This window comes from Scyliorhinus canicula, chromosome 12 (genome assembly GCF_902713615.1).
Source record: "Scyliorhinus canicula chromosome 12, sScyCan1.1, whole genome shotgun sequence".
In the NCBI taxonomy this organism is placed as follows: domain Eukaryota; kingdom Metazoa; phylum Chordata; class Chondrichthyes; order Carcharhiniformes; family Scyliorhinidae; genus Scyliorhinus; species Scyliorhinus canicula.
In genome coordinates this window covers 52,473,998-52,493,756 of record NC_052157.1, presented here as the reverse complement: position 1 = coordinate 52,493,756, position 19,759 = coordinate 52,473,998, and the positions used below count along the sequence as shown (strand labels likewise).

At 49.7% G+C, this 19,759-nt stretch overlaps 1 protein-coding gene across 1 annotated transcript in view; it reads right to left on the bottom strand.

Annotated features, from left to right (window-relative positions):
- Positions 1–19,759, bottom strand: part of LOC119974235 (IgGFc-binding protein-like) — a 108,383-nt gene that overhangs the window by 46,544 nt on the left and 42,080 nt on the right. The window contains exons 5-8 of the mRNA XM_038813003.1: positions 15,292–15,451; positions 14,366–14,775; positions 3,147–3,717; positions 15–613 (exon numbers count right to left, since the gene is read on the bottom strand). Coding sequence (XP_038668931.1) covers positions 15–613; positions 3,147–3,717; positions 14,366–14,775; positions 15,292–15,451 — 1,740 coding nt within the window. The remainder of the gene's footprint in view (positions 1–14; positions 614–3,146; positions 3,718–14,365; positions 14,776–15,291; positions 15,452–19,759) is intronic.

Here is a 19,759-nt window from a genome sequence, read left to right as displayed (position 1 = left end):
TTGCTTCTATTTACCTGAACTCTGCCAGTTTGACCTCTCGACACCTGGATCTGGTATCCATACACCTGGATCTCAACTAGACGTGTCCAGGACACGGCACTGGAGCCTCGGTGATCATTCTCCACCTCAATGTTGAACATTGTGAGATTCCCAGGTGCTCCGCAGTACTTACTGAAGGTGTATTTACAAGTTCCTTGGAAATCAAATGCTCTCCTGTCAAAAGTGAAATAATGGGGGTCACCGGAGGCCGAGCAGGTGCCACGTTCTTTGGGATAGCAGCCACGCACTCCGTCCACTAGGCGGCAGTCTTCATGGACACTGCACCTGAAATCTTCACAATTCATGCCAATGGTGGCGTTCCAGCAGGTACATTTCCTACTGCAGCTTTCTGTTAGGATGACACTCTCACCTTTGCTGTAATAATGACCTTGGAATGAGCAGCCACACTGGCTCAGAGCCACACACTGACCCGCACTCATGATATAGCCATCATCGCACTTGCAGCTTTCTACACAAGTTTGGCCACAAAATAGTGGGGCTGTTGTATCAGCACAACTGGCGGGACAAGCGGAGCTACAGCTGTCAAAGTGACTGTGCGACGGGCAGGAGATTTCTGAAACACACAAAGATAGGAGTGACTGTACCTGGCAACAGAGTTTCCAATGGAATAAGACCCACTCGAGGTAATCAAAATGAAAATCGTGCCTACATTAAAACCTTGCCGACCGCTATTGCCTTACTTACTCATCTAGATTGAACAATAATTCACCCATAATCTGTTTGTCTTTGGACCAATCCTTATTAAACTCGTGAGCTTTCTAGATCAATGCCCCTGTGTTGGAAGGTATCCCAATCACACAGCATACACACATCAGACACAGGCCATTCAGCCTATCTTCTCACTACTTGTGTCCATGCTCCACACGAGCTTACTCCCTCCGGAGGGATCTGTGTTTGGACCTCAATTATTCATTAAAGACTTGGATTATGGCATAGAATGTCATAAATCCAAATTTTCGAATGATGCAAAGTTAGGAACATTGTAGACAGTCGAGGTGATTGCATAAAATTGAAAGGAGATATTGACGCACAAGGTGAATGGGCAAAATTATGGCAGATGGAATTCAATGTAACCAAGTGTGAGGTTATCTATTTTGGACCAAGAAAGAATATAGCAGGGTGCTTTCTAAATAGGAAGAGGTTAGGTACAGTGTATGTCCAAAGAGACATGTGGATCCAGGTGCATAGTTCTTTAAATTGCCAGGAACATGTAAAGAAAATAATCAACAAGGCTATTGGAAAGCAGGCTTTATATCTAGAGGACTGGAATATAAAGAGGCCACAATCAGCCATGATCTTATCAAATGGCAGAGCAGGCTCGGGGCGGGGGGAGGGGGGTAGAATGGCCGACTCCTGTCCCTGATTCGCTTGTTCTTCAATGTGATTATATTGCCTTGCTAATCTGCCTCACTATCTCCAGTTGCTGCACTGCCAATTCCTCTGTCTCACTACTCCATTTACACCTTCAATCTCCCAATCAGTTTGTGCCACCTCGCACTGATCAATATTGAAGTCCTTCTGCCAATTACAAGCCCATCCCGCCAGCTCCCATTTGCCAATTACAAGCCCATCCCGCCAGCTCCCATTTTCCAATTCCAAGCCCATTCTGTCGGCTCCCATTTCCCAATTCCAAGCCCATTCTGCCGGCTCCCATTTGCCAATTACAAGCCCATCCCGCCAGCTCCCATTTGCCAATTCCAAGCCCATCCCGCAGGCATCCATTTGCCAATTCCTGACCCATTCCGCTGGCTCCCATTTGCCAATTACAAGCCCATTCTGCCGACTCCCATTTGCCAATTACAAGCCCATTCTGCCGACTCCCATTTGCCAATTACAAACCCGTTCTGCCGTCTCCAATTTGCCAATTCCAAGCCCATTCTGCCGGCTCCCATTTGCCAATTCCAGACCCATTCTGCCGGCTCCCATTAGCCAATTACAAGCCCATTTCGCCTGCTCCCATTTGCCAATTACAAGCCCATCCCGCCGGCTCCCATTTGCCAATTACAAGCCCATTCTGCCGGCTCCCATTTCCCAATTCCAGACCCATTCTGCCGGCTCCCATTTGCCAATTTCAAGCCCATTTCGCCTGCTCCCATTTGCCAATTACAAGCCCATTGCACCAGCTCTTCCTGTATTTTGTCCCAAACCCTGTTTGTGTGAAGTACCTTCCCAGCCCACCCACCCTCCAACACAGAAAATTTTAAATTGACTTGAAATCCAGCGAGTGAGTTGGACAATAAGAGAAAGAAAGATAAAGACAGGTAAATAGTGCTATTGGTCTCAGAGAATGGCCGGAATTCTCTGTCCATTGGCACTCTCTTTACCCGCTAGCAGAACAAACCCCCCCCCCCATGTTTTTTTTGGCAGTATTGGGGGGAGGCGGGGTTCAATGGGAAATTCCATTGACAAGCGGTGAGAAGAGAGATTCCTGCCACCAGTGAACACACGGCTGAGTGAGGGTCTGAAGAATTCCACCCAATATTGTAACCAACAAATATTGAAAGTTGCAACAATAACTTGTCATATGAGAGTATCTTTAAGAAATGAGTGTTTAAGCAATGTACCTTTAAGAAATGAAGCAGCTCATATTACTGAAGTGATGTCAGAGGGGGGAGCTGAGCTGAGCTCACTTCTGCTTTTAGTTTCAGTTTGACAGAGCAGCTGAAACGTTCCTGGCTGGTTTTCTGTGAGCTGCATGAAGAAAATGAGCTTGGGTGTGTCTGTGTTTGCAGTATGCTGGATCTGTGGTGATCTCTGCCATGAAAGACTATATCTGAATCATTTGGGTGATTTAAACTCATAATAGTAATGTCTTTAACCTGATGTGTTTCTATTTAAAGGTTTTAAGTGTCTTGGATGTTTAATGGAACAACTGAAGGATTATTTAGTGTTGCATTATTTTCTGTTTTGTGTTTAAAAACCCACGTGTCCATAATTGTAATACCACACCTGGAGACCAAGCCGTGTGCTGGAAAAGCAACAATACATTAAAGGGGGAGGTTGGTTGAATACCATGATACATTTTGAGGTTCTGAAAACACCGTTCCCATAACAAACTGTAACACACATCAGTTATGGTGACATACCACATAATCCTGATCTCCTCCATGCTATTGGGGGAACTCCTTGGACCCTACATCTTGCTGAATAGGTACTTAATGCCTGGCATAGGCTCAATGTAGATCCTTCATTGGCACAGAGGTCATATGCACAACTCTGGATGAAGTCTTGCGGCGGGAGGGCGCTGCGGCAGGTATTGAAGGGGCCGTCTGCCTTGTCCATGAGGCCACAGTAGCCCTCACCGCCATACAGCGTCGCCTGCTCTCGTGTACAGAGGCGGCATTCATTGCCGCACTCGTCTACACACAATAGGTCATTGTCAAAAACCTTCCAACTCTTCCCAAACTCAACATCCGAACTGACAATTGTTCCATTGGGCAGCTGAAATTCATCCGATGATTCGCCATTCATATTCCCACACAGTCCGCAAGTGGCATTTTGGTAATTGGCAGGGAGCGAGATGGTGACGAGATGTGATCCATCAAAACTGAGATCCAGACCGAAATCTGTCCTGGCGATGACTGTAAACCCGCTGGCGTAGATGTGGATCTGGCCACCCCCGATAACAATTGGGAGAGAGAATCGAGTTCCATTCAGCTGCAAGTGAAGACAAGATGCAAGAATATAATCTTCATCAATTAGAACAAAGTCACTGACAATAAAAACAAAATTATTTAGAAATTGCACGGTGAATAGCCAGTGGAAGAAAAGTCAACTGGAATTCCAAAAAGGGGGGAATTAGATTATGATTGAAAGGGGGAGGGAAATACAGGACCATGGGGGGAGCGTAAGAAAGTTGAGGTTCCTTGGATAAATATTTCAAAGAGCCAGCAGGCACGATGGGCCAAACGGTCTCCCACTGTGTCGGATCATTCTGGGGTTTGAGTAATTTATTGCCAATGGTGCCAATCAAAACTCGGATTCAGGGGCGGAATTGTCTGTCCCCCCCGCAGGGTCGGAGAATCGCCAGGGGCCGGCGTAAATCACGCCCCCGCCGTTGCCGACACTACAGGGTGTGTTTAATTTTGTTTTGAGAGTTGGATAGCTGCAGTGACAGCAAGAAGGTGTATTAATCTCTCTCTCTGCAATCTGAAGACTGTCTCCAGATCCTTTGGTGATTTAAAAAGTATACCTTTTGTTTCTGTAGAGAAGTTAAACCTGATATCTTTCTGTAAAAAGGTTTTTTTTGTCTTATGAATGTTGCAAGGAAAGATTAAGAGTTACTTAGATAGTACTGTGTTCTTTGGTGGATTTATTGGTGTTGATAGATGTTTACTGCGGGTTTATAAAGTGTTAACTGGTTTCATAAATAAACATTGTTTTAATTTAAAAGTACAGTAGATCTCTATTTCACTACACCTGTAAGGTAGGCCCATGTGCTCCCCATAACCACAATCTATTAAACGTTCTGGGTCAGGTGAACTCCATGATATACTCTGGGGTTCTCTCAACTCTGGCCCATAACAATTGCTGAAACAAGACATAAGCCAGCAAATATTTTATTCTTGTACTTATTAGGACAGTTTTCACAAAGGTATCACCCCAACCCTAACCCTAAACCCGAACCCTAATTCCAAACCCTCATCCCAAACCCTTTACCCTCAACCCTTTACCCCAAAACCTTAACGGCTATACTTAAATCATAACCCCTGAACCCCAACCCCTGAGCCCCAACCCCTGAATCTCAACCCTTAAGCCCCAACCCCTGAATCCCAACCCCTGAACCCCTCAACCCCAACCGCTGAACCCCAACTCCTGAGCCTCAACTCCAAACCGGCAAACAACAATTTATACTGCATGGGAATTTAGAAGGATGCAGGCGGATCTTATAGAAACACAAAGTTATGAAGGGAATGGATAGGATAGATGCGGGTTTTTTCCACTGGCGGATGTGTAGTGATTCTATATGTGCAGGTACACAAGGGGTGAATGTGTAATCAGTAGCACCACATGATCACTAGAGGGCCGGACCAACAGGGGTATAAAAGGTAACCACATTGGGTCTCTCTCTCTCTTGGGTGCACTGTGACCAGGGCAATAGCAGACTAGTTCAGATGGCCAGTGGAGTTACGTATAGTTACCGTAGTTAGATCTTGTTAACCTTATCACTAGTATCAAAATTAAAGTAAAGAACTTGTGCAATTATTGTTATAGTTACTCAATAAACCTTTTGTTACTACTAGGCGTGTTCGAGTCTTCTGCATCGAGATTCAAAAGACTTCATCACTAACCAAGATTTGAGTAGCACGTTACCTACCACACAGGTAACAAAACATGGTACCAGGTGTTTTGGGTTTAACAAAACTAGTTAGATTAGGTTGGACAAAAAGAGAAGAAAATTCAGACTGGATATTCGACTGTGGAAGACTTTGCAGAAAATGGATCCTCGACGACTAACTATAGGACCTCTAGGACAGCTGGAAACAACCGGTAATTTAAGTTATGACTGGAGAAGATTTGAACAGATATTCCAAATATTTATCGCACCTAATGATTTAAGCACTGTCTCTGACACAACAAAAATAGCATTACTACTCTCATTAGGAGGGCATGAAGCTTTAGAAATCTGTAATTGCTTTAATTACTTAGAAGGTGAAGACAACACCAAATTAGAAGTAACACTCAAAGATGTGATGAACACTGTAAGAGTCAGTCTGGTGAGATGCTGGAAAGATTTAACTCTTGTAATAAATGCCAGAGAAACGGAGGGCCCATCACTGATTTTATTACAAATCTCAAGTTTATACCACAAGGCTGTGATTATGCTGATTTCAGAGACATTATGATAATGGATCAATTAATTTATGGACTATCTGACAAAAATTTGAAGGAAGAACTTTCACAAGATAGGTATAAGAACATAAGAACTAGGAGCAGGAGTAGGCCATCTGGCCCCTCGAGCCTGCTCCGCCATTCAATGAGATCATGGCTGATCTTTTGTGGACTCAGCTCCACTTTCCGACCCGAACACCATAACCCTTAATCCCTTTATTCTTCAAAAAACTATCTGTCTATCTGAAAAACATTGAATGAAGGAGCCTGAACTGCTTCACTGGGCAAGGAATTCCATAGATTCACAATCCTTTGGGTGAAGAAGTTCCTCCTAAACTCAGTCCTATCTAACTCTAGAAACTGCTACACAAAAAGCTTATGAACAAAAACAAAATCAATACTGTGAGTCTTTACAAACACAGAATCAGGATCGAGACAACAAAATCGGTAAAAATGGCGCGAATACTCACCACGAGGCAGAGGCAGGTGGCGGGATTCTCCCATGCTGCGCCGTATGGTAGAATCGCCGTTCGTGCTATTTTTTCCCATGGCGCCGATCCGACGCCGTTCCGCAATTCTCCCAGACGGCGATAGCGGCTTCATCGAGGTCTGGCCCGCGCCTGCAGAGAATCGCCCGAGGTACAAAGTATGGCGATTCTCCGGGCCGCCCGCTATTCAGCGGCCAGAATGGGCCGAAGTCCCGATGGCGTGAACCCAGGTCACGCCGTCACCGTTCAACCCTGATAGGTAGGAGTTGGCGTCCACGGCCGGTGCTGAGGGGCGTTGGGAGTGTTCTCGGAGAAGGATGCCACGATGCTCGGGGGGGGGGAGGAGCAGGGGCTGGAGGAAGGAGTGGGGAACAGAGCAGGGGGTGGGGAAAGGAGGAGGGGGTGGAGGAAGGAGGAGGGGGTGGAGGAATGAAGGGGGAACGGAGCAGGGGGTGGGGAAAGGAGGAGGGGGTGGAGGAAGGAGCAGGGGGTGGAGGAAGGAGGAGGGGGTGGAGAAAGGAGGATGGTGGTGAAGGACTGAGGGGTGGGGAAAGGAGAAAGGGGTGGGGAAAGGAGCAGGGGTGGAGGAATGAGGAGGGGGTAGAGGATGGAGGTGGGGGTAGAGGAAGGAGGAGGGGGTGGAGGAAGTAGGAGGGGGAGGAGGAATGAAGGGGGAACGTAGCAGGTGGGGAAAGGAGGAGGGGGTGGAGGAAGGAGCAGGGGGTGGAGGAAGGGGGAGGGGGTGGAGAAAGGAGGATGGTGGCGAAGGACTGAGGTGGTGGGGAAAGGAGGGGGTGGAGGAAGGAGCGGGGGTGGAGGAAGGAGCGGGGGTGGAGGAAGGAGGAGGGGGTGGAGAAAGGAGGATGGTGGTGAAGGACTGAGGGGGTGGGGAAAGGAGAAAGGGGCGGGGAAAGGAGAAAGGGGCAGGGGTGGAGGATGGATGAGGGGGTGGAGGAAGGAGCGGGGGTGGAGGAAGGAGGAGGGGGTGGGGAAAGGAGCAGGGGGTGGAGGATGGAGGAGGGGGTGGAGGAGTGGTTTGAGGAATGAGGAGGGGGTGGAGGAATGAGGAGAGGGTGGGGGAAATGATGCCGCCATGCTGTGGGGGCAAGGTTACCCGCGGGAGCGACATGCCAGCAGGCCTGCCATGGCAGGACGGTGGCGCCGCAATGAGGAGGGATGGAGTGAAGTGGGTGGTGGACGGATACTGTGGGCAGGGCAAAGGTTGCATGCGTGTCTGCAGCGGAACAAGGCAGCCGGGGCAGCCCTGTATCCCATGGGCCCTGGCTGTCGAGGTGTCAGAACGCCATCATTAAACATGTTGTTGTCTCTCCTTCCCAACCCCGCCCCCCCCCCCCCCCCCCCCCCCCTTCATGTAGTTCATCGTGTTTGCACACCAGCCAGCTATGTTTGCCGCCGTGGCGGGTGCGGCTGCCCTGCAGATAGCCATTCGGCACCGCCAACCAATGCGACTCAGAGCAGCTGCTGGAGCGGCGGCTGCAGCTGAGGGGCTGGCTGCAGAGGGCCCAGTGCCAGCCGCTCAGGCTGCAGGCCCTCCCGCCTGACAGGTGCATGAGTAGGCGGAGGGTAACAATGACCACCACATCGTCGGGCATGCGGAGGACCAGGATTCGGATCCAGATGGGGTGCAGGGGGAGGAGCAGGAGCAGGTGGTGGTGCCAGGGCCTCGAATGTACTGGGACTGCTTGTCATTCCAGGACCTTCCGGATACGGCATGCAGGAGGAGACTCCAATTGAGTCGCGAGACTGTGGCACTTGTATGCCACCTCATGGCGCACATGGCACCACGTGGAACGAGGGGAGGACATGTTACTCCGGTGACCGTCAAGGTCATGGTTGCCCTCAATTTCTTCGCCATGGGGTCCTTCCAGGCGCCGAGCGGGGACCTGTCTAGAATCTCGCAGGCATCGGTGCACCGGTGCATCCGGGCTGTCTCCGATGCCCTGTATGACATCGCCGACAGATACGTAAATTTTACGGAGGACCACGCACACCAGGCTGACCGGGCAGCGAGATTCGCCTCCATGGCTGGGATGCCGATGGTCCAGGGGTGATTGATGGGGTGCACGTCGGTATGCGTCCACCCTCGGATAACAGGGCCGTTTTCCTGAACAGGAAGGGGAACTACTCGATGAACATTCAGGTGGTCTGCGACCATCGCATGAAGATAATGCAAGTGTGCGCCCTATACCTTGGCAACGTGCATGATGCTCTCAAACTGGCTCATTTTATCATCCCCGCTATTTTCGAGGGACCCCCCCCCCCCCCCCCCCCCCCCCTATTTTAGAGGGGACACCCCCCGCTGAGGGGCTGGTTTCTGGGACACAGGGGTTACCCGTTGCGGTCGTGGCTGATGACGCCTACATGGAGGCCACAGACCAAATCGGAGACCCACTATAATGAGGCCCATGCAGTGACCAGAGGTGTTGTGGAGAGGTGCTTTGGCCTCCTGAAGATGAGGTTTCAGTGCCTGGACCGCAGGGTCGGGCACATAGTTGTGGTCTGCTGCATCTTGCACAACATTGCCCAGCAGAGGGGCGAGGTCCTGGAGTAGGATGTACAGGGTGAGCCCGATGAGGGTGACGCCTCTGCACATGAGGAGGAAGTGGATGGGGAGGGGGGTGGCACAGACATGAGCTGGGGGCGGGATATGGCCGGGAGGCTGCATGACGACACCGGCTAGGAGAACGAGCACCCAAGGCATTTCAATAACTAGGGGGAGGGCATCGCTAAGCAAGGCACTTGCACTATGGACCACGCACAACCGCACCACCCAGCACCCCCCACTTCCTGCACCATCGCATAACCCTACCGCCCACACCACCACTTTCACACCACCTTACACCTGCAGCAGATTAAATGAAATGAAAATCGCTTATTGTCACGAGTAGACTTCAATTAAGTTACTGTGAAAAGCCCCTAGTCGCCACATTCTGGTGCCTGTTCGGGGAGGCTGGTACGGGAATTGAACCGTGTTGCTGGCCTGCCTTGGTCTTCTTTCAAAGCCAGCGATTTAGCCCAGTGTGCACGGGTGTGATCAGTGCCATGTTGAATGATGGCAACCCGCTGAGCGATGAGCTGTGAGCTCTGGATTGCTAGACGATGTCTGACTCATGGCCATATCTGAACCCTCCACCTCGGTGGTCCCTGTAAGTGTCACGAACAATCCACCACATGGCCATGTGGGGCAGCTGGCGTTGGTGTGCTGAGGGCGACGGGGTGTGTGTGTGTGGGGGGGGGGGGGGGGGGGGGAGGAGGAAAACAAACACCCGGCCTCACCGTTGTACAGAACTTCGACCCCCAGCGTCACTCGGTCCCCCTCACGACCCCTCAGGCACCGGACAGAGCACAGAGGCATCTAGGTTTGGTGTAACAGTGACTTTAATCGTGACATTCACATACAAGTGCCCTAGCCTCTGCAATTAAGCTGTGCCCTGCACCCGTGCCAACTTACTACATGTGTAACTTCTTGGCCTTACAGGCCCTACCATTACGTCTTGGTGTTTCCCCAGACGGTACAGCAGGAGTGGAGGCGGACTGCTGAGACTCCTGCCCTGCGATGTTGGTCCCTGTTGGTGTTGATGTTGGTCGACGCGCATTTCCTGGGGCGACCCAGCTTGGATGGGCCTGGCTGCTTGGCGGGCGTGCTGGTTGGGGTGGTGCCACTCTGCTCTGTCCGCTGGCAACCAGATGCAACAGGGACGGAACGGGGCGAGTCCGAGTGTTCCGGGACCTTCCTTGCTGGAGTAATCGGCAGGGGCACCAGAACCCCCTCCTCCCTCGGGGAGCCCGGTGGCCCCCGGGCATCACTATGGGACGGTGGTGCGCGCAGAGACATGCGCCGTGGCACCACCGACACCTGGTGCTGCCAGTCCTGGAGGCATGCTGTGGAATCGACTAGGGTCTGAACGTTCCCAGCGATGGTGCTCAGGGAGTGCGCAATTCCTGTCAGGGACTGTGCAACCTGCTGCTGGGATTCTGCTACGCCATCCAGCATGTGGGCAAGGCTGCCGATGCCATGGCCTGCTGAGACTGGGCCAGACCCCGGAGCACGGTGGCAATGACCAGTTGGCTCTGGCGCATGGCTGCCTGTGAGAGGGCAGCCCTGTGCTGGGCCACGGACGATGTGTGCAGATCAAGCCCCACACCTTGCAGAACCTGACCCATGGCCAAAACCGTTGGCCCCATTGCCTCCACCGCGAACGCCACCCGTGTGGTGTCAGCCTGGGTGGCAGCCATGACAGGCACCAGTCCCTGCTCCTGGATACGGATGGACTCCTCCAATTGCGTCTGCAGATGCTGGAAGACGGTCATCATCCACTCCCTGGGTTTCCAAATGCGTCTATGGGTGGGTCTAGTAAGTCCAGGAACCCAGGAACTGTCTGGGCGGCAGCTGGGTGCTGGGCCTGGGCTGCCCTCCGACTGTCCAGACCCTCAGCTGCTCCTACCTCCACCTGCTGTACCGGTTCGGCTGTGTAGTGCGCACCAGTCAGTGACCCCGAAGCCTCACAACTTATGTGCCCAACCGAGTGAATGTATCTGCGATGGTGGATGTTGTGGGTGACAGCAGTGCTGCAAACTCGCGCTCCTCATCTGTCCCCAGGTCTGGGGTCTCCTGTGTCGATCCTTGGACCGACGCAACTAGTCCGCAGCCCACGTTAGGTGCCATGTCCGGTGTGTCCGTCAACTGTCTAGCCGTCCTCTGTGGGTCACTGTCCAGATTTGCTGTCCTCTCTCCGTCCCTGTCTTGGCTCGCAGCCCTCTCCTCGTCCGACTCTCGTGTCGTGTCTGTCTGTCCTCTGTGCGTCCCCTCCAGTGCCCCGGCCTCAGAGGAGGTCTCTCCTGTCAGTCTTCCTACCCCCCTCTGCCGTGCATCCGTGGGGGCGGATGAGCTTGCAGCTGAATGGCGGGGGCTTGTCCGTGACGTCCCTGGATGATTGGCTCCTGGCCCTGGGGAAGACAATTGTTAGACACGCGGTGTCGGGTGTGAGGGGATGGAGTGTCGGGGGGGTTAGGGGGTGGAGGGGTAAGTGTCATGGGATGGGTTGAAAGGGGGGGCTTGGGGGCAGTGGTAGGGGGTGCAGTGTTGGGGGGGGGGCGGGGGGAGGTGACAGGCTATGGGGTTGTAGCCAGGCAGGGGAGTCTCACTTGGTCCTGCGCCTCCGACCTGGCATGGCGCTACCTCCCGAGTGGCGGCTCCCCCAGCGAGGTCCAGAGTCCGCTGCTCATGGACGGTGACAGAGTGCAGCACAGGTGATTCCCCTCCGGTTCTTGAATGCTTACGTTGGTTGTGAGCAGTCCTGTCCTGCGGAGGGGGGTGCGGAAGCAACAGAGTTAGGCGGTCAGCATCAAGACGCGCAGATGTTATCAACATTATGACTGGGAGGGGGACACTGGGCACCACGCCATGGCAGCTCTCAAGGGGGGTGTGTTGCCCATGTGGGTCGGGTACAACATGGTATCCACAATCATCCCCCCCACCTCCTGCATGGACAGGCGGGGGGCCCGCGAGTCATGGTGGGCGGGGTATTGGGGGTGGGATTGGCCCGGGGAAACCCTCAGGGTACTTACCCTAGCAGCCCTCGTGAGGTCGTGGAGCTTCTTTTGGCACTGGTCTCCAGACCGGGGGGGGGGGGGGGGGGGGGTGCCCCACAGCATTAACAGCAGTGCCCACCTCACACCAGCCGCGTCTCACAGTGCTGTATGGTTGCCGGTGCCCACGTCTTGGGCACAAGATGGCCCTGCGCTCTTGTACAGCGTCCAGCAACGTCTCGAGATCACTGTCCCGGAACCTGGGCGCGGCACAGCGGGGCTCAGCCATCTCGATCATTCGGGTCCTGTGTGTGGATCACGCACTTTAAATGACATGGCGTGGCGGCAGCCGGGCGTCGGTGCGATGACGCCACTGCACTGGCGCCATGCCCACCACGTTTCTCGCGGCCCCGCTGATGGCCCCTTTTCGGGGCCTGAATCGATCGTGCCTGCGGCCGTTTCACACTGTCGTGAAACGCGACGGTGTTCACGACGGCGCGGACACTCTGCCTCATTTCTGGAGAATCCCGCCCAGGATCTCACTCGACGCAACAGTAGTTTTTGATTGGCAGCCATCTGAGAGAGAGCGTTCCAGCCAATACGCACATACACACTTCTCAAAAGGAAGGAAAACGGCAAAATATGCTCGAGAAGCCGCGCATGCGCAGTTGCGAAAAGAGCGCACAATAAAGGAAACTCGAACTGCGCATGTGTAAGCGATTCCGAGCATCATGACATCAGAGGACCCGGACCACGCCCACTTAAAAGGGAAATGCACCAAAATGAACAAAAAGAAATGTAAAGCTGCAAAACCCAATTTTCTTACCTCAAAAGACAGAACAATGCCCGAATTTACACCAGCAGTTGAAAATAACTTTCGCAACACCCTGGAACAAGCAGTCTGCACCACCCAAAGTGAAGAGCACAATGACAAATCCAAAACCAAAGAAGATCATTTATTCATTGAATATGAAGAGAACGATAGCAACTCCGAAACAAAAAGAGATGATTTGTCTACCGAAAAATACACACAATACTACTCAGACATGGCAGAGTCATTCGGATATGTTGATCACAGCATCGGCAACACGGTTACAAAGCTCAACACGACTCTACTCATGGTAGATGATTCCAATACCATGATGCCATGGCAGATCATCGATACATTGGATGACAGCAATACCCAAGAAGACAACACCACACAGAGAGCACAGATAGCCTCTACAGCGAGAACACTGCATGACTCCACAGAGAAAGCGATAACAGACTCCACAGAGAGAGCAATGACAGACTCCACAGAGAGAGCGATGAAATTCTCCACAGAGAGGGTGATGAAGGACTCTGCAGAGAGAGTGATGAAAGACTCCACAAAGAGAGCGATGAAAGACTCCACAGAGAGAGCAATGACAGACTCCACAAAGAGAGCGATGAAAGACTCCACAGAGAGAGCGATGAAAGACTCCACAGAGAGAGCGACACAAGCCTCCACAAAGAGAGCGATGCAAGCCTCCACAGACAGCTCGGTAACAGACTCAAAAATGGAAGCAAGCAAACACTCCATACCGAACGCCATGCATGAACAAGACTATGAAAGTCTACCAAGCTTACGTGAACAACAAAAAGACTAAGACAGACAACCCACTTATTTGAGCCCCCAGAACCCAGCTCATTTACCCAACAAGAAGACATCTACCTAGCTTATTTGAGCCACCAGAAGAAGACTATGAAAGTCTACCCAGCTCATTTAACCAACAAGAAGACACTGAATGGCTACCCACTGTATGTGAGACAAGTGACGAAGAAATCACAATTCCCATACAGGATGTGGAGGATCACAGCGAGGCTGACAGATCTCAGCTCGTCTGCACAGAAGCACTCAACAATCAGAGGAGGGCTACTCATGAAGCAGAACTAGGGGGCAAAGCCTCAAAATAAGAGGAAGTAGATTTAGGAATGAGTTTAGGAAGAACTTCCTCACCCAAAGAGTTGTAAATTTATGGAATTCCTTGCCCAGTGAAGGAGTTAAGGCTTCTTTATTAAATGTTTTCAAGATAAAGATAGATAGTTTTTTGAAGAATAAAGGGTTATGGTGTTCAGGCGGGAAAGTGGAACTGAGTCCACAAAAGATCAGCCGTGATCTCATTGAATGACGGAGTAGGCTTGAAGTGCCAAATGGCCTACTCCTGCTCCTAGTTCTTATGTTCTTATGGGATGAGTGTGCCAGTTGGTTCGCAAGTGGACCCTGATTTTTGGAAGTGTTACCATGGTGAATGCAGCATGAAACATTTAACTGCCCATCTTCTCTAAATTGAAACCAGGCAGATCGATTCTGGCTCTTACCCTGTGAATGTTGTGTCTGTTATATATTAGAAAGTGGCAGAAAACTAATCTGTATTAAAGAATCAGAGAGAGATGCTCCGTTTCCATTCACTTACCAGGACATGATCAGTGGCTCCTTTGGTCATTGTAATTTCAGACCCATAGACTAAGAGACGAACAAGTCTGACCCAGGACACCGCTCTGCTTCCACGGTTTTCATTCTTTGCCTCTATCCTGTAAAAATGTAGCCTGCCTTCAGTACTGCACAACTGAGACAGGATGTAGGTGCATGTGCCTTGAAAATGGAACAGTTTTCCATCAAAGGTGTGGTAATGTGGATCGCCGAAAATAGTGCAGGTCTTTATGGACACGGGCTTGCAGGCGTAAAAGGCAGATAAGGAGAGGCAGGTTTCATGACGGGCACACGGTTCAGGTTGGCATTCCAGAGAGTTATTACTGACACATTTACATTTGGTTTCACAGGTGTTGTTTGTCCAAAACGTGTCATCTTGCCGAATCAATCTCCCTGTAAGAATAAACATTCAGAGTGATAAGGATAAACTGTAAACAATCTTCCTGGCTTATTCCTGAAGGCCATGGGCCAAGTGTTGGTAAATGGGATTAGTATAGAATAGTATTTGATGGTCAGCATAGACATGGTGGGCCGAAGGGCCTGTTTCTCTGCTGTATGACTCTATGAATGCATTGATATTTAATCACTCCCCCACAATAACTGCATGTTTGTATTGGTTAGTGGGATGTGGGTGTTATTGACCAAGGACAGAATTTACTTGCCATTGCTAGTCAACCGAGTGGCTTGCTGGGCTAGTTCAGACCACTGAAGGGTCTAGCGCACTGCTGTGTGGGTCTGGAGACACATGGAGACCAGGCAACGCAGAGATATTTCCTTACCCAAAGGACATTATTCCCAGCACTTCGAAATGAGCTGAACTCAGACATTCTATTACTGTTGGAGGTCCTGGTCAATCAGCTGACAATTCTGTCTAATGTTGTACTTCAATCAGTACCTTACAATAATTACCGTTGTAGATGCAGCCTCCTACCACACTGAACGTGTCTGTTCTGAAGACCCAGCGGCCCGGTTCTTGCACGTTGCTTGTGGACTCGATGTCAACTATTTCTGGTGTTTGCGATCCTGGAATGCTGAAATAATGTGTGGAGCCTCCGCTGTTAAAACCAGCCTGAAATGGCAAAACAATAACAGCATTTCATAAAATTGTTTGTTATATATAAAAGTCAGGTGCTCGGTTGCAACTGTACTTACCCGCAGTGCCAGCACTATCTATCATGTTATCGTCTACTGTGACGGCAATTGATTACATAGAAACCACATCAAAACAGAGAAACTTGGAGCAGGAGGAGGCCATTCAGCCCTTTGTGCCTGATGTACCATTCATTATGATCATGGTTGATCCTCAATATTCCCACTTTCTCTCCATACCCTCTGATGCCATTATTCTTTCTTGAATACATTCAGTGACATGACCTCGAGAGCCTCTCTGGTCGAGAATTCCAGAGGTTCACTACCCTTTGAGCGGTGACATTTTTTCCTCACCTAAATGGTCTATTCCATATCCCATATCCTGGGACTGTCTCTGCTGGTTCTAGATTCCCCAACCAGGGAAAACATCCTCCTTGTACCTCGTCTGCCCAGGCCTGTTAGAGTTTTATATTTTTCAATCAGATCTGCTCACATTCTTCTAAAGTCCAGCCATTACAGGCCCAGTTGAACCAATCTCTCCTCATAGGACAGTCCTGCCTATTCCGGTATCAGCCCAGTGAACTTGCAATGCACTCCCTCTATGGCAAGTAAATCCTTTCCTAGGTGGGGAGACCAAAACTGCACACAATACTCCAGGTGTGGTTTCACCAAGGCCCTGTATAACTGCAGTAAGACATCTCAATTTCTGAACTCAAATCCTCTGACAATGAAGGCCAACATACCATTTGTCTTTCTGATTGCTTGCTGCAGCTGCCTCTCCATTTTTATTGACTGGTGTACACCTGGATCCCCCTGTACAGCCACACTTCTCAATATATCATCATTTAGATAGCACTCTTCGTTTCTATTTTTCACACCAACGTGTATATCACAAAAGTAGGGAAGTAATGCTTAAATTGTGCAAGGCATTGGTGAGACACCCATCTGGATTGTGAGACCCCCATCTGGATTGTTGTGTGCAGTATTGGTCTATTTATTCAAATAAAGCGTTCAGGGAACATAAAGAACAAAGAAAACTAAGACAGTTCAGGGAATGTTTACTGAATTAACACCTGGAATGTACTCAAATAAAAGCAAAATACCGTGGATGCTGGAAATTTGAAATAAACACAGAATATACTCGTCCTGCAGCATCTGTGAAGAGAGAAACACAGAGTTAATGTTTCAAGTCCGTATGATGCTTCTAGAGAACTGATCATCTGGACTCAAAACATTAATTCTGTGTTTCTCTCTCCATAGACGCTGCTGGACCTAGTGCTTTTATAAGACCATAAGATACAGGAGCAGAATTAGGCCATTCAGCTCCGCCATTCAATCAAGGCTGACATGTTTCTCATCCCCATTCTCGTGCCTTCTCGCCATATCCCCTGATCTCCTTATTAATCAATAACCTATCTATTCCTGTCTTAAAGACACTCAGTAACTTTGCCTCCACAGCCTTCTAGGGAATGAGTTCCACAGATTCACCACTCTCTAGCTAAAGAAATTCCTCCTCATCTCTGTTTTAAAGGATCGTCCCTTCAGTCTGAGGTTGTGCCCTCGGGTTCTAGTCCCTCCTCCTGGTGGAAATATCTTCTCCACATTCACTCTATCTAGGCCTCTCAGTATTCTGTAAATTTCAATGAGATTCCAATTCATACTTATGAACTCCATCAAGTACATACAGAATCCTGAACCACCCCTCTTATGACAAGCCCTTCATTCTTCTGAACCTCCTCTGGGCCCTCTCCATGGACAGCACTTCATTCCTTAGCTACGGTCCCCAAAACTACTGACAATATTCCAAACGGGGTGTGACCAGAGTCTTATACAGTCTCAGCAGTATATCTCTCCTCTTGTATTCTCACCCTCTCGACATCAATGCTAACATTGCATTTGCCTTCCTAATTGGCAAAGGAACCTGGACGATAACCTGAAGAGAATCTTGAACTAGGACTCGTAAGTCTCTTTGGGCTTCAGATTTCTGAAGCATTTCCCTATTTAGAAAATTGTCTATGTCTGTTCTTCCTACCAAAGTGCATAATCTCACACTTTTCCGCATTGTATTCCATCTACCACTCTTTTCCCCCTCCCCAGCCTGTCCAAATCCTTCTACAGTCTCTCCATCAGTACACAAAGAACAAAGAAAAGTACAGCACAAGAACAGGCCCTTCGGCCCTCCAAGCCCGTGCCGACCATGCTGCTCGACTAAAGTACAATCTTCTACACTTCCTGGGTCCGTATCCCTCTATTCCTATCCTATTCATGTATTTGTCAAGATGCCCCTTAAATGTCACTATCGTCCCTGCTTCCACCACCTCCTCTGGCAGCGAGTTCCAGGCACCCACTACCTTCTGTGTAAAAAAACTTGCCTGGTACATCTGCTCTAAACCTTGCCCCTCACACCTTAAACCAGTGCCCCCTAGCAATTGACCCCTCTACCTTGGGGAAAAGCCTCTGACTATCCACTCTGTATGCCCCTCATAATTTTGTAGACCTCTATCAGGTCGCCCCTCAAACTCCGTCGTTCCAGTGAGAACAAACCGAGTTTATTCAACCGCTCCTCATAGCTAATGCCCTCCATACCAGGCAACATCCTGGTAAATCTCTTCTGCACCCTCTCTAACGCCTCCACATCCTTCTGGTATTGTGGCGACCAGAATGGAACACTATACTCCAAGTGTGGTCTAACTAAGGTTCTATACTGCTGCAACATGACTTGCCAATTCTTATACTTAATGCCCCGGCCAGTGAAGGAAAGCATGCCATATGCCTTCTTGACTACCTTCTCCATCAGTGTTGCCCCTTTCAGTGACCTGTGGACCTGTACACCTAGATCTCTCTGACTTTCAATACTGTTGAGGGTTCTACCATTCACTGTATATTCCCTACCTGCATTAGACCTTCCAAAATGCATTACCTCACATTTGTCCGGATAAAACTCCATCTGACATCTCTCCGCCCAAGTCTCCAAACAATCTAAATCCTGCTGTATCCTCTGACAGTCCTCATCGCTATCCGCAATTCCACCAACCTTTGTGTCGTCTTACTAATCAGCCGGTAATTAAACCTGGGTCACTGGCATTGTGTAGTAACTGTGCTAACCACAGGAGAGGAGACAGACAGATGTTGAATGTTTGAATCAGGGTGGAGGGTGAACAGCCAGCTGTCGTGGTGCACATAGGCATGAACGATACAGGTAAAAACGTGACGAGGTCCTACAAGCTGAATTCAGGGAGTTAGGAGTTAAACTAAAAAGTAGGACCTCAAAGGTAGTAATTTCAGGATTATCTCAGGATTGCTACCTGTGCCACAAGCGAGGCAGAGTAGGAATCTCAGGATAGATAGGATGAATGTGTGGCTCGAGAGATGGTGCAAGAGGGATGGGAACCAATGGAGGAAATCGGAAGGTAGTAAAACAGGGACAGAAACAAAAGGCAGTAAGGGGTAAAGTGTAAGGCAGGGGAGCCATAGTCAAAAATCTAAAGGGGCAACAGTACAAGGTACAGTGACTGAGGGAAGCTCAGTGAATAGGCCCAGTAATACTAAAAGGAATAAAACGGGAAGTAAAAACATAAGTGGTAAGCGACGCGGCAGGTTGTTACATGAAGATGTGGGTTCAACGACAAGGAAAATTGGGAGAAAAGTTAAGAGGAAATATAACTTAGGAGAGGTTACTGATCGAGGTGTTATCGAGATTCAAAACGGGGGTATAAATGCCAAGATAAGTGCACTTTACCTGAATGCTCGTAGTATTCTGAATAAGGTAAATGAGGTGATGGCGCAAATCATCGTGAATGACTATGATTTAGTGGCCATTACTGAAACATGGTTAAAGGATGGTCACGACTGGAGTTAAATATCCAAGGGTATCAAACTATTCGGAAGGACAGAGTGGATGGTAAGGGAGGTGGTGTAGCTCTGTTATTTAAGGATGACATCCGGGCAATAGTAAGGGATGACATCGGTGCTGTGGAGGATAAGGTTGAATCCATTTGGGTGGAAACCAGGAATAGTAAGGTGAAAAAGTTATTGATAGGAGTAGTCTATAGGCCACCAAATAGTAACATTATGGTGGGGCAGGCAATAAACAAAGAAATAACTGATGCATGTAGAAATGGTACAGCAGTTATCATGGGGGATTTTAATCTACATGTCAATTGGTTTAATCAGGTCGGTCAAGGCAGCCTTGAGGAGGAGTTTATAGAATGCATCCGCGATAGTTTCCTAGATCTAGTATGTAATGGAACCTACAAGGGAACAAGCGGCCTTAGATCTGGTCCTGTGT